This window comes from Cydia strobilella, chromosome 11, assembly GCF_947568885.1.
Source record: "Cydia strobilella chromosome 11, ilCydStro3.1, whole genome shotgun sequence".
NCBI classification, from domain to species: domain Eukaryota; kingdom Metazoa; phylum Arthropoda; class Insecta; order Lepidoptera; family Tortricidae; genus Cydia; species Cydia strobilella.
Genome location: NC_086051.1, coordinates 5,129,471 through 5,142,789, shown reverse-complemented (window position 1 = coordinate 5,142,789; position 13,319 = coordinate 5,129,471). Strand labels below are relative to the sequence as shown.

Sequence of the window (13,319 nt, the reverse complement as noted above, 5' to 3'; positions counted from 1 at the left end):
GCTTACACTCCTTAGGGAGGCACATATCAACATCTACCCGATCTACCGTACCGGAGACAGGAGCAACAAACATCTTGAGATCGCAAGGAAGTACATATTGAATGAGGGGCTGAGGGCAATGCACGACCGGTAATTTTGGAGATTATCGAGAGAAGCCTATGCGCAGCGGTGTAGGGCTTCCAAAATTACGGATATGTCAATTACGTAATTAGTTACGAAATTCAAAATTTTAATTACGTAATTCCGTAATTGACTGAATGTTTTAAAATAAAGCCCAAGTTTCAAATAATTGGTGATTCTTAATAAGAAAAGAATGATACACACCATGATCTTAGTCTGCTTTTTTTCTGTAATACACACAAATTGGTCCCATTTTTATCAAAATCCAGTTCTGATGATGGGATCCATGAGGAATCGAGGGAGCTGCTCAAATTTTAATGGCATAGGTACATAATATGTACTAGCTGAGCGGTGCACTTCTTTCCGTTAATATGAAGACTCTAGTCTACTCTAACTTAATTTACACACGGCGTTAATTTTTCCCGTATACCGTAGTACATACATACATACCATCAATGTCATACGTAACTGATATTGATTGCAGATGCATATGAACAAAACAAAGATTACAACAGCGACAATCACCTGGAACTCAATTCATTGAACTGGTTTAAATTGCAAAGCCGCACGGGGTCGATGGCCGTCGCTAATCGCTGTGTTTAATTACCGGTTGATTGATAAGTAATCACCGGCTTGCATTGCAAGTACTATCTACACTAAACACACCATCAGTTTAGTTTACATCTGTGTCATCTTTATTCGGAATAGCAAAGCCTTTAAAATAAATATATGTGAGTAAACTTAAAATACTATAAGGACCCTAGCAGTGAAGGGTTGTTCAAAGAACTCGATTCCCACCGGCTTGTCTTATTTGTTAAGCGTTAAACCGGTAGGATATAAGTCCTACAGGTCTCTAAACAAGGCAAGCCAACTCTGCTAAGCACCGACTTGCCCCTGGACCCTGGACTTATATTATTAGTAGGTAAACCACAATGGTGAAAATAGTAGATTATGTCACAACTGTCACAAGGGAGCAAAATTACATATTTACGGCGAGGGCGTACAATTGAATCCTAAACGAAGCGAAGGATCCTATAATAGAATCCCGAGAGTAGCGAGGGGTTCTAAAGTAGAATCCTGAGCGTAGTGAGGGATTCAAGTGTTTTACGCCCAAGATGGAAATAATTTTGCTACCATGTGACACATATTGCTTTTCACATCACCTATGAGGTAACTATAATGTTTAAAACTATTATTTAAGCTAAAAAAATAATGTGAAAAAATGTAAAAATAGTGTCCTAGAACAAAAAAGTGTTACTTTGATACCTCCTGCTCCTAGCAGGGAAGAAAAGTGCCACTTTGATCCCTCCTAGCAGGGCAGAAAAAGCCCTTTTTCGAATTGATGTGAAAAAAAAAGTGAAGGTAAACATGGAAAATCCCGAGCTGCGAAAAAAGTAAACAAGCAGCCTGGATACACTATAAGATGGAGAAAGATTAGGAATATATTCATGTTACGAGTAATTTTTCCACAACACAGTAACCAGTAACACACATTAAGAAACTCCCGCGGGAAATGATGTGGTAGGTACATTACATTAATCTAACTCAATAATACTTATTTCCTAAATAGGCAATCAATTACATTAAGAGCTTCAGCAATTCTCTAAAGTAGAATGTCTGTAACCTAGAGAACCGTCCTTGTTCTTCTTACCCTATTGAATCCACTGGGACTCAACACCGGCTGTATATACCGTTGGGCTCCTATTGCTTATAGAGCACACGCTTCAGACTTAAGAATATAAGTATGAACCCGAATTAAGTAGTTCTTACGACTCTTGAGGTCTCGATTTATTTCTCTGAGAGGAACAGCGATGGGGTAACAGCCCTGAACTCTTAATGTCACGATCCGGTGGTGCGACCAATCGCAGACAATGCGGACACGCTCGCTTCGGAAAGTAAGGATGAGTAATTGAATGCCGATAGTTCAACAACACTAGCCAGAAATTGCACAGTCAGCGGGTGAAGTACCTACCTACGGCCTAAGCTTTCGAAATTATTTGGATGACATTATCCGCAAGTCAAGATCATAAGGCAGACGATCTTCTTAAACGTGTTTCGCGTGGCGCATTTTCAAATGTGCCAACTTAAAATAGTAAAATAATCTATCAATTGTGTTTGTGTTCGCTAATTGTTTCCGATTGCTACGTGAGAGCAGTGATGAGCTCTAAAAGTCTAAAAACAATATTTATAGTACTACTGTTATTATTTAGATGTTTTTTATTTATGCATACCTATGTACTGTTCAAAATGTAACAACAGTAGATGGACAGATAACGAAATTTCTATTAACGAGGTTCGCGGAAGGCCCTCTTGTTATGATAGTTTACTATCAATCATTTTCTACCAATTAGTCAGAACATGTTAAGTACCTCTATATATTATAAAGTTAAATATGTACCCACAACTGAAATTCGGCAGGGGTCACACGAATTTTGTAAAAAACTATACAATCCTACTGAGAATTCCTATCTATTAACTATTAGAAATAATCAGGAAGATGATAAATAATGTGAACGTAATTATAAGTAGTAGGTACCTAATTACGTATGTAGGTATAAGATGCTTGCCCGCAAATATCCCACAACAGTGGTGACGGCAGAGGGTCACAGGTAGAGACCGTGTTAATTACAATTGCCTTCAATTGGCTAATGTCACCTACTTGGCAAAGCGCGTGATTTGATCACCGTCCGCTACAGGGCAACGACCTTTTAAACTCCCAATCACAATGTTTTTTAAACTCGAGAAGGAGTAATTCCTTAATTAGGAAAATATAGTAATTAGAAAAATTCATTGTCTAGAGTGCGATGCCCCAATAGCTTTGGGAGAACTGTAGGAAGCAGATTTTCCAAATTTAATTTTTAGCTGTACGTATATTGTATAAGTTTCAGAGCCAATGTGCGAACTCGAAGTTTAACGCTACCTCAACCTCAACCACAAGTCTTAACTAATAAAACACGACTTCTTAGATAAACTAGTTCCACAATGGTTTTATTGACATTGTTCGCGCCAACACCAAAAATAACTAATAGTTTGGTTAAATAAGATAGGATACAGTGTGATCGTTGAACCTCGCGGTGATTTCGCACGCTACACAGTACAACTTCTATTCAAACAGACTTCATTTGGAATACCATTGTGCTAACCTATGAATAGCACGTGATATTTTGTAAATTTTCTCACAATCATTATACAATAACGGTATAAATAAAATATATTGTAAGGAGTTGTGTGAAAGAAAAGTGCACTGACCTAAGTCGCGACGGGACGTTTTAACGGTCATTTATGATTTAATAGCAAACAATATTCTCTCGCATTCAATGTCTGCTTCATAAAAATCTAATATTTATACGTTTGTTATTGGTCAAAGTTGTAGAAAATAGCAAGAGAAACTCTTCACTACACGCTGAAATAGATAAAGTAAAAGTTCACACGCGTTATCTTACCGTGTTACAAATCGATTGTAATCATACGAGATTAGGTACTCGTACAACTAATCGGTAATCGGATCGACCTACAATGTAGCGAATTAGATTATCGCATAGTTATGTTAGGTATAGCGCGATCACACAAAGAAAAAAAATCCGCAAGAAACGCGGTGAATTTTTAAATTATTTTTTTGTGTAAATTACCCTTAGGTAGGTATTCAACAGTTGGATGACAAAGGAAAATAAAAGAAAAAAAAAATCATTTGAGTTGGTATGTTTTGGTTGTGTGTGTGCGGCTAAAGGATAATTAAAGTTTCAGAATCGGACGGTCAATGTCTTGTAATCCCCACACGGGTGACAGGGGCAATTAACGTGGACCCAATTAGCTCGTATCGCACCCAAACAGGGCACTGAGCGTCATCGATTAAAATTACAGACAGTACAATACAAATATAAAAAGAAAGTAGCACGATGGAAGGGACATTCGTCAAAAAACCGTCAAGAACGGATGCAGATGGCAATGACCCATTCCAAGTCTGTGAATGAATAGGAGGTCTACGTGCGAAGATGGGCGCTTTAAAGGCTTCTATGGATGGATGGATAGGCAAGAAAATTAAAGAATAAATTTCGAGTCATTTTTTACAAGCCAGACTGCGTGTACTACAGAATATCTCAAAACACCATATATGAAGATAAAATTTACAAAACCCTGAACTAGTGATACCTTGCGTAGGACTTTTTGTAGGCCTTCGGGCAGCTAGAGGTTATCTATCCCCCACAACCCGGCAAATGGATTTGCCGAACGGACCCACCGTAATGAAGGAGTCAGTTTATTACTCACACACGGGTAATATTAACACGGATCAAATTAACTGGCACCCAAACACGACACCGATCGTATCAGCGATCAATTTACCTTTCAGACGGAGGTCAATAAAGGGATGTATCGGGCGAGGCGACTAATGGCCAATTGTCTGGCTGCGTCTGAACTGAACGTTAGTTCCGAGGTCACAAGACTCACAAGTCTCAAAAAAGGGTTACTATATCAAACTACATAGGTAGTCAACAATACCTACACATGATTTCACAGGTAGACAAATAAATTTTGACGACCGGTCTGGCCTAGTGGGTAGTGAAGTGACCCTGCCTATGAAGCCGATGGTCCTGGGTTCGAATCCCGGTAAGGGCATTTATTCGTGCGATGAGCACAGATATTTGTTCCTGAGTCATGGATGTTTTCTATGTATTTAAGTATTTGTATATTATATATATCGTTGTCTAAGTACCCACAACACAAGCCTTCTTGAGCTTACCGCGGAACTTAGTCAATTTGTGTAATAATGTCCCTATATACTTAATATTTATTTATTTTTATTTTATTTATTTATTTAAAATATAAATAGAAATGAATAGGTATAAAGCAGTAAGGCGTTTTTGAATTTGAGCGAAAAGGGGAGCTTTTCGAATAATAAAAAAAACAAAATATGTATAGTCGCCATCGGATATATCGGAGCGGCGAAGGTGTTTACAAATATCAGAAAAAAGCTTTTCTTATCAAGCCGTTAAAGTACATGCTCAGATATTTTAGTTACTGGCCTGTTAGTTGTGACCAACCACAGATCTCTGAAGTTATAGCTTGCAAAGCCCCTCCGGAAAACGGATCCTGGTTTAATTCCGGATGCGTCTGGAAATCCGGAAACCGAGACAAGACAAGCCTGTGCCGATGTATGTCGCGGACCGAGACATACATAAACATGTTGCTTTTATGGCCGTCGTTACGACGGCGCGAGGAGAGAGATCATTTCGGTAAGGACTACGGCGCGGCGTCCAGATCGTGAATTTTGATAAAATGTTCACGACGAAAGAATATAAGTGAATACTGGTCTGGTCAGTCAGTACAGACACTGCCTACTGAACTAAGGCCCCGTTTCGAATCCCGGTAAGCCATGCGTTTATCACCTACTAATATTTTTCCCGAGTTATGGATATATCTAAGTATGTATTTATCTATAGGCATAAGTATGTACGTGGTATGTACCTATATCATCGCCTAGTACCCATAGCACAAGCTTTGCTTAGTTTGGAGCTAGGGTAGTAACTGTAGTAAGATTGTCCCCAAATTTTCATTTATTTATACAAGATTAGTACTTAACAATATCTTTAACAAGAAAAATAACCGAACCACAAATGTACGTCTCAAGAAAAAAACCGAAAATTTGCCAAAGGGCCAAAGAAATCTCTACGAGTAAACTTGCATTTATTGCTCCTACTCCTACCATCAAAATCGCAGTCTCATTATATGACTGGACACAAAGATCCTGTCAAATAATGTCGAAAGACTCGAAAGTGTATACTTTGGTGACATGGTGACGTATTAACAAGCAGTCATCATCGCCGATTCTAGTTCACGGGGCGGCCTTAAAACTGTAATCGATGACACGGATGCGTGAATTACTTTTGTACCTACAGTCACGGTCATAAATACGTTAAACTTATACCTTTTCACCTTGTTCCAGTGAAAAAGGTGAAAATGCGTAGACATGAAGGCAGCCACATCATTCACCCATGCATTTCATCTTATATAACGGTGTGACTGAGATGCGCTGCGAGTAATACTTAATACAACATATCAATAACTAATAGCTTCTAACCATGGCTTCGTCTGCGTAAGATGATAATAATATCATGATAAAAAATATCCCATCCCATGTCCCCGGGAGTCCCGAGACTCAAACTGATCAACTCTCTTCCAAATGTCATCTGCAATAGACAGACTACAGAACTTTACTTTCGCATTTATATAATTTGTACAACGAATTTGTAAACTTCGAATAGCGCTCATGGTTACTAAAAATTTTTGAGGACGCCTCGATACGTCGATAACCACTTGAACTTGCTTCAAACTATATAAATAGCATGCATAATTTATAAGGCGGCGGATATTATTGACTATAATCGTTATGGGATCGGCCTTGGCGAATATTAGATAATTTTTGACGAAAATCGTGATTTTTGTTATCCCGTTAATGTCTTAGTGGAATATCTATTCCAACACTAAATAATTTCACGGTTTAGACTCACTTATCTGTTACTTGTGTGTTAGTATGTCTCACAACAGTTTAAATTCGATTATCTATTCCATATTCCAATGGTTGAGATGGGAGTGCCTACTTTTAATAATTTACGCGGATCTAATGTTTTTTATCCGCTTTGGAGGTCTATTTTTAAAATATTTAACTTATCGACGTGGAATAATTGGAAAGTTACTCTTTTTTGCTGTAGGTAGGTAATTAAAATAATCTAAGAACAGCAAATAAATAGAAGTATCTGTAGACAGAAAAGTATAAAGTTTAGCTCAAGTTGTACAGTCACCTGCAATAATATGTTACTCTTCGAAGGTCGCAAAAATATGTGACACGCTCTTATAGCTCTGCAAAAAAGGTCGTGTCAGATATTTTTGCGGCCTTCGTTGTGTAACATATTATAATGCAGGAACCTATGTTGTTCATGAGAAGAAATTTCAAGTCTAAGGACGTGTTGCCGTGTTTGCAGGTCGTTAGCCGACCCTCGGCTTAAATATGAATTAAAGGCAAACAACCCCCGACGGTCTCTGTGTTAAAACGTTATATGAACCCGTACACGGCTGTGCATGAAGCGCATTCCGATTTTGCGGTCAAGATTTGTTATTTTCGGGTTGTGGTCTCCAAAAACGTCGTGTTTCTGGCGGGGAAGCACAACTGGGATTTGTGTATAAAAATGCGCTGTCCGCTGAGGTGTTGCGATCATATTGAAATTGTATTTAGAAAATCTAGTTTCTGCTTAGCTATCAATATAATTTAAACTACGTAGTTAGCGTACGTAGTTAAAGTACTATTTATTTTTATAACACAATACAGGGAGGTACAGGTACCTAATCATCATTATCATTCGCCTCTAACATCAATAATATGACGGATTAATGAGGTATTCAATACAAGGAATAATGCCTGGTACTTAAATATGGTCCTGCTTACAGTCCTGAAATTAATAGGAGGCGGATAACCGGAGTGAAAAAGTAGGTAATAGTAACGAATCAGAAGCTAGTATTTAATATCAATGAAATTTACGCGTGAATCTAAACTTTCTATCACATTGAAATTATATTTTTTAACACTGAATCTAGGTCCAATTAACATTTTCAAGGGTGTCTCAGTTGACCCGAGAACGCATTCAACGAGAATTGAAAATGTCACGCAAAGACCTGCCGTGACATTTTCTAGGTAAACAGGAAACACATGAGTGGAAATAACCGTCAAAAGGTACGTAAGGTCGCCATCAGATATATCGGAGCGGCCAAGATGCTCACAAATATCTGAACACGCCTCTATTGTCAAGGCGCTAGGTGCGTGTTCAGATATTTGTGAGCACCTCGGCCGCTCCGATATAACTGATGGCGACTGTACACCTACGAGTATGTACCGGTTGATTAGAGGTGGTAACAATATCATCATCGTGATCATGAGGATTAAAATTCTGAGCATGTTTTTGAAAAACTTTTTGTGCAACTACTACCTACCTATACCTACTTCGTCGTTTCATAATATTTCCGCGGCTGAGGCCAAGTTTAGGGTCTTAATGGGTCATTAGTGGATGTCATTACCGTATAATGAGCGGGCGCAATTTGGTCGAAGTGGACAGACGAATGGTTTTTGTCGGTAGCCCTTGGGAACCCGGAACTGTTAAGAATGAGCTTGCAAGTTTGTAGCTCCACAAGTAACTGGTGAATTGTTTACAAGTTGGTTAAACCAAAACACCTTACCGAGTAGGTCTAGAATACTAGATTCACCGGTATAGAATATCTATGGAGCAGTTAGGTCCGCCTTTTGTATACAATTGGTTTGTAATAATACAAACAGTACCTGATTGGCCACAAACTTCTCTTAGATTTTTCGATTAAAACACTATAGGTAATTGGAACAAGCGATATTGCACCAAAAATGATATTTTTATTTCGGAAATCGTTCACTTACCTATCCTTGGTTAGGGGGTGGAAAGGGATATGAACCTTACGAGTATTACGGGAGTAATATTCCGATACAGCTTTATTCCTTTCGATATTGTAGGAATGGAATCGATTTGAGGCATCTCTGTTCGTCGTGTTACCATTTCTATCAAGTTTTCCAAGCCTTTTTTAGGGTTCCGTACCCAAAGGGTAAAAACGGGACCCTATTACTAAGACTCTACTGTCCATCTGTCTCTCTGTCTGGCACCAGGCTGTAACTCATTAACCGTGATAGCTAGACAGTTAAAATTTTCACAGATGATGTATTTCTGTTGCCGGGCCCCTCGGTGGGCAAGTCCGAGTCGCACTTGTCCGGTTTTTTTGTGTGTTGAGGCTTGGGACAGCTATAGCTATGCCGCTGAGCACTAATAGACTAGTCTCTTTTGCACGCAAGTATGGGCTGAAGTCAGTACATTTTACAATCTTATATACATCTATATAACTGGGTAAAATAGTAGTAATCAAGATTGTTCCACGTGTCGCCGTTTCTGTCTTGTGGGAACCGGAGACAATCGGTAATCGAGCGAGAAAAGGCCCACGCCTGATTACACACCAGCTCGTAATTACTAAACACCTACGTGTTGTCATTAACCCGTTTAGGCGTTCATTGCTGATCGATCGCCTTTCATATTGGATACTTGTTATCTTTATTGTTATTTTTAGAAATTAAACATAGAAAAGGGTTAAAAAAAATGTACCCTTTGGCCGCTTGTATACGTACGTTGTTTTCACCGTATCGTTCTGGACGACTACGTTCAGTTTTTTTATGTGGCTACCGACAGCTACACCCAAGAAAACAAGACATCGTTGTTCGTTGCCCAACTTGCCCAATACGGACACTTGTCCGGTGAAAACAACGAACCTATCGGTATGCCACCGTTCGAAAAACTAGGTATATATTGTTATTAGGGCAAAATCACTACATAGTATAAAACAAAGTCGCATTCCGCTGTCTGTCCGTCCGTCTGTCCCTATGTATGCTTAGATTTTTAAAACTACCCAACGGATTTTTATGCGTTTTTTTTAATAGATCTCTATCTATTAAAAACCACAAATAATGTAATGTATGGTATTATGAATCACTCTTGATTCATGAGAAAGGTTTATATGTATAATTTGTAAAGGTTTTGTGTAAATTCGTTGAACTACCCGTGCGAAGCCGGGGCGGTTCGCTAGTTAGTTATATAAGGTCTATAACAGTACCTTGAAATGCAATATTTTTTATTTAAGCCATTTAGCAAGGGTTTAAGAGTTTAATTTTGCTTCGAATGTAAATTGACGTTATACGTTTCCTAATGGTATAACGAAGATACCGCTACGACTGTCATCAATTCTAGAACGCTGTTTATGATAGAAATGGCATGAAAATATATATATTGCTCGTAACGATGAACCGGTTAGCTGTAAAGTTACACAGGTTAGTCTGTATGTTACACCTTTTCAGTTTAACCTGAGTCTTGTAATTACTTATTGTTGCGGAGCAATCACGGTAATGGGGTTCTTTGAAAAGCTCTGCGGATGAAAGGCGTATTTGACGGAATTCGCCTGTTAGGTTACAACATTTTGGGTAAGTCGGGTAAATTAAATTAGCTGACGGCGGACGGGTCAATGCGCCTGATTATCGCAGGTCATATCAACCCTAACGTAGTGAAAAGCGTTAAGAGGAAAGGGGACGGCTGTTTCTCCATACAAACGTAGTCTCCATTCTCCTCTCTGGATATTGATACATTATGATATTTTTTTACATAATTGGATGTATATGTATATTAAACATAGCTGTGCCCCTAAGTTTGATTGTTTTAAATATTTTGATAACGGTAAAAATTAGGAGCGAAAAACAGATTTCATACAAATTTTTAAATGCTTCTAACTCTTATAATAATTAAAAATTCGACAAAAAAAATAAACGTAGGGGCATAGCTATGGTTGATATGATATACAACAAATTGTGTCAAAATGTTTTCAATAATGGTAATATCCAGAGAGGAAAACGAGGACTACCTACATTTGTATGAAAAGGCGATTTCGCGCGGGTCCTCCACTTTCGTCTTAACGTATTCAATTTTCGTTTCGTGAAGAAAATGGATTGGAAAATGTATTGACATGTGAATTTTTTAAATCTCAGACATGACAGAGCATCTGATTTATGAAACTTTGTTTTGATAAATTAACATAAGAGAAACAATCGACGGATTATTTGTAACAACACGCAACTTTTCCTTTCTGATAGTGGAAGGGTAATATAAAGAATCGACAATTCGACAGTTTCATCGCCCATTAAAAAGTTTATTGAGCCCAATATTTACTGGTTGTAACCTACATAGTGGTTAATCCATTAAACTCGATCATTTATGAAAGGTCATGAAAACGCGTCGTCATCAAAGTATTGTTTGAGTGGTTCCTGGTTATAAAAGAAGTAGGTGTAAGTAGTCAAATTGAATAGAGCCATACTTTGTACGACAAAGGCCGGAAAGTAAGGAGCAACCCATGGAAGAATTGTATAGTATCACTATACTTACGTTACGAGTCGAGCAACCCACTTTCGAAAATTTTCAAATAATAATATATCGAGAATATTATTAGAATGACATAATAGTAAATTTTACAACTAGTGTGAAAAGACATTTCACACGTGTTGTAAACGACGTTTTTTAATACAATTGCGAAAAAATAATAAATTAATATATCATTAGTAGAATCATACCACCAAACCAAACCAAAACCAAAAGTACCTATACAGCTAAGATACGCGAGCTGCCGCAGCCCGCGATACCTTCATACTCGTGCGCGCCCCGGCCGCGGCCGCCGCGGGCCCGGCGCGGGTTGGTCAACGACACCTCCTCATAACTCATGAGGCCCTGGTACCTGCTCCGCGTTAAATTCAATTTTAACTGCGTTTCGAAAGTATAGTTTGGAACTAAAAAGTAAAAAGCACTAGTTCGAGAAATTGAGCTTCTCGCACGCTACGCAGCCACAAAAAGTACCACTTTTTGAGCAACTGTATTAAAAAATATCTATATGAACAGCTTTAAACATAGGCAACATCAGTTCCATAACACCATTACGTTATTATTTATTTAAAAATATTCTTATTTAAAAAATATATTTAAATGGTCCACAAGTTCAATAGGTAGGTAATTACATATCAATGCCAATGTTCTTTTTAGTTTTCCTTTCATTCATAAAAATATTTTGCCTTGAAACTACAAATTTCAAATATGTATTAGTCAAACCTGAACGAAGATATTAGAGTTAATTTTGGACCATAGTTTGGATTTTAGTTGGGTGGTTTTATGATCTTTAGCATATCTGTGAAAAACGCATATTCAGAGTCGTACACAAATCACCAGATCTTATAAACTAACGCTTCGTAGACTTACGCGCGATCGTTTTCTAGGTCTATAACTCTCGAGTCTCAAGACTCTCCAACAATAGTTAATGTACCTAATTAGCTATACATTTTTATATGTATTTGCAGTGGGCTTACATTATAACGATTCGTACATTAAGCCCATAAAGTATCAAGACGGTCGTCATTTAAAAACATCGTCTAACTCATCTTGATGTCTCTTTTAGGAACTAAATTCAGATGAAGTCAAAAGGAAGATAAAAAATAAACATAGAAACAAATCGCTTACGGATCGTGTCTATGTTTTACGGACGGCGCGTTTGCGACATTTGTACCTGTTTTTTTTTTTGTATTTGCTTGGCAAAGTGAGCATTCGAGGGACCTGAAAAAGGTACTCACCATTTTGGCGAGCATGGCATCCATAACAGGCTGGTGGGTAGAAGCCAGGGCGGAGCGTATAGTGGCCGCGTTGGCGACACATTGCGCCATGCAGCGCTGGAGACCCGCCGCTTGCTTAACCAAGTGAGCACTCAATGAGACCTAAACAAAAAATTAAAAAAAATATTGTGGAAGTAAAGGTAAGGCCCTGCAAGACTTATGAGTGATTTGATAATTTCAAATCGTACTTTTACTATAGTGACGATCGAGAAAAGCCGGTGTCTCGAAAATACTTTTAATTCATTTTGTTTCTGGAATAAGTTCTCTGAAGATAGAAGAGTGGCAGAGCTGAGTGATAAGGAGTGTGGCTTTCAAATATTCAAAAGGGGTGTGGGGTTCAAACACTTGTTATCACCAGCTCGTATCGGTCTGTGGCTTCAAGGAACTTATGTATGTACGAAATATTGGAGGTTACTTAGATTTGCCAGTCAGGCTTGTCAGTAAGGAAAATATTGCGAGGAAACTTCCATATGTCTGCAAAGAAATTCAAAGCATTGCCAATCTGCCGCCTGTGCCAAGCAATGGGCATGAGTGATAATGATGACGAAGTTCCAAAACTTACCTCATCACTGCCAGAGGTGCCTGCTCCACGTAGCACTGTTTCCAGGACATGGGCGTGCTGCGACACATAGTCCAGACAGCGGCGCAGTTCCACTACCTCGCGTCGTTGTCGGTCTGTACACAAATCATAATTATTAGTTTAATTTTCAAAAAATCTATAATTTATTATGAAAAATAAACACCAACACATTCTTTTCCGTCATATTTCCATATACATTGACAGTTCAACACAAATATGTAGACTACTAGGGATTCATGACCCTTCTAATCTTCCTATTGATGTAGTCATAGTCAGGAAAATATAGACATTAACCAAGTATGATAATAGTTAAAAAACTTTTATCCCAAAGAAAGTAAACTTTTTAAAACTAATGTTGCTAACTTA

At 38.2% G+C, this 13,319-nt stretch overlaps 1 protein-coding gene across 1 annotated transcript in view; it reads right to left on the bottom strand.

Annotated features, from left to right (window-relative positions):
* LOC134745401 (uncharacterized) overlaps positions 1 to 13,319 on the bottom strand; it is a 40,333-nt gene that overhangs the window by 26,077 nt on the left and 937 nt on the right. Inside the window, exons 2-3 of the mRNA XM_063679442.1 lie at positions 12,936 to 13,048; positions 12,335 to 12,475 (exon numbers count right to left, since the gene is read on the bottom strand). Of these exons, the coding sequence (XP_063535512.1) occupies positions 12,335 to 12,475; positions 12,936 to 13,048 (254 nt within the window). The remainder of the gene's footprint in view (positions 1 to 12,334; positions 12,476 to 12,935; positions 13,049 to 13,319) is intronic.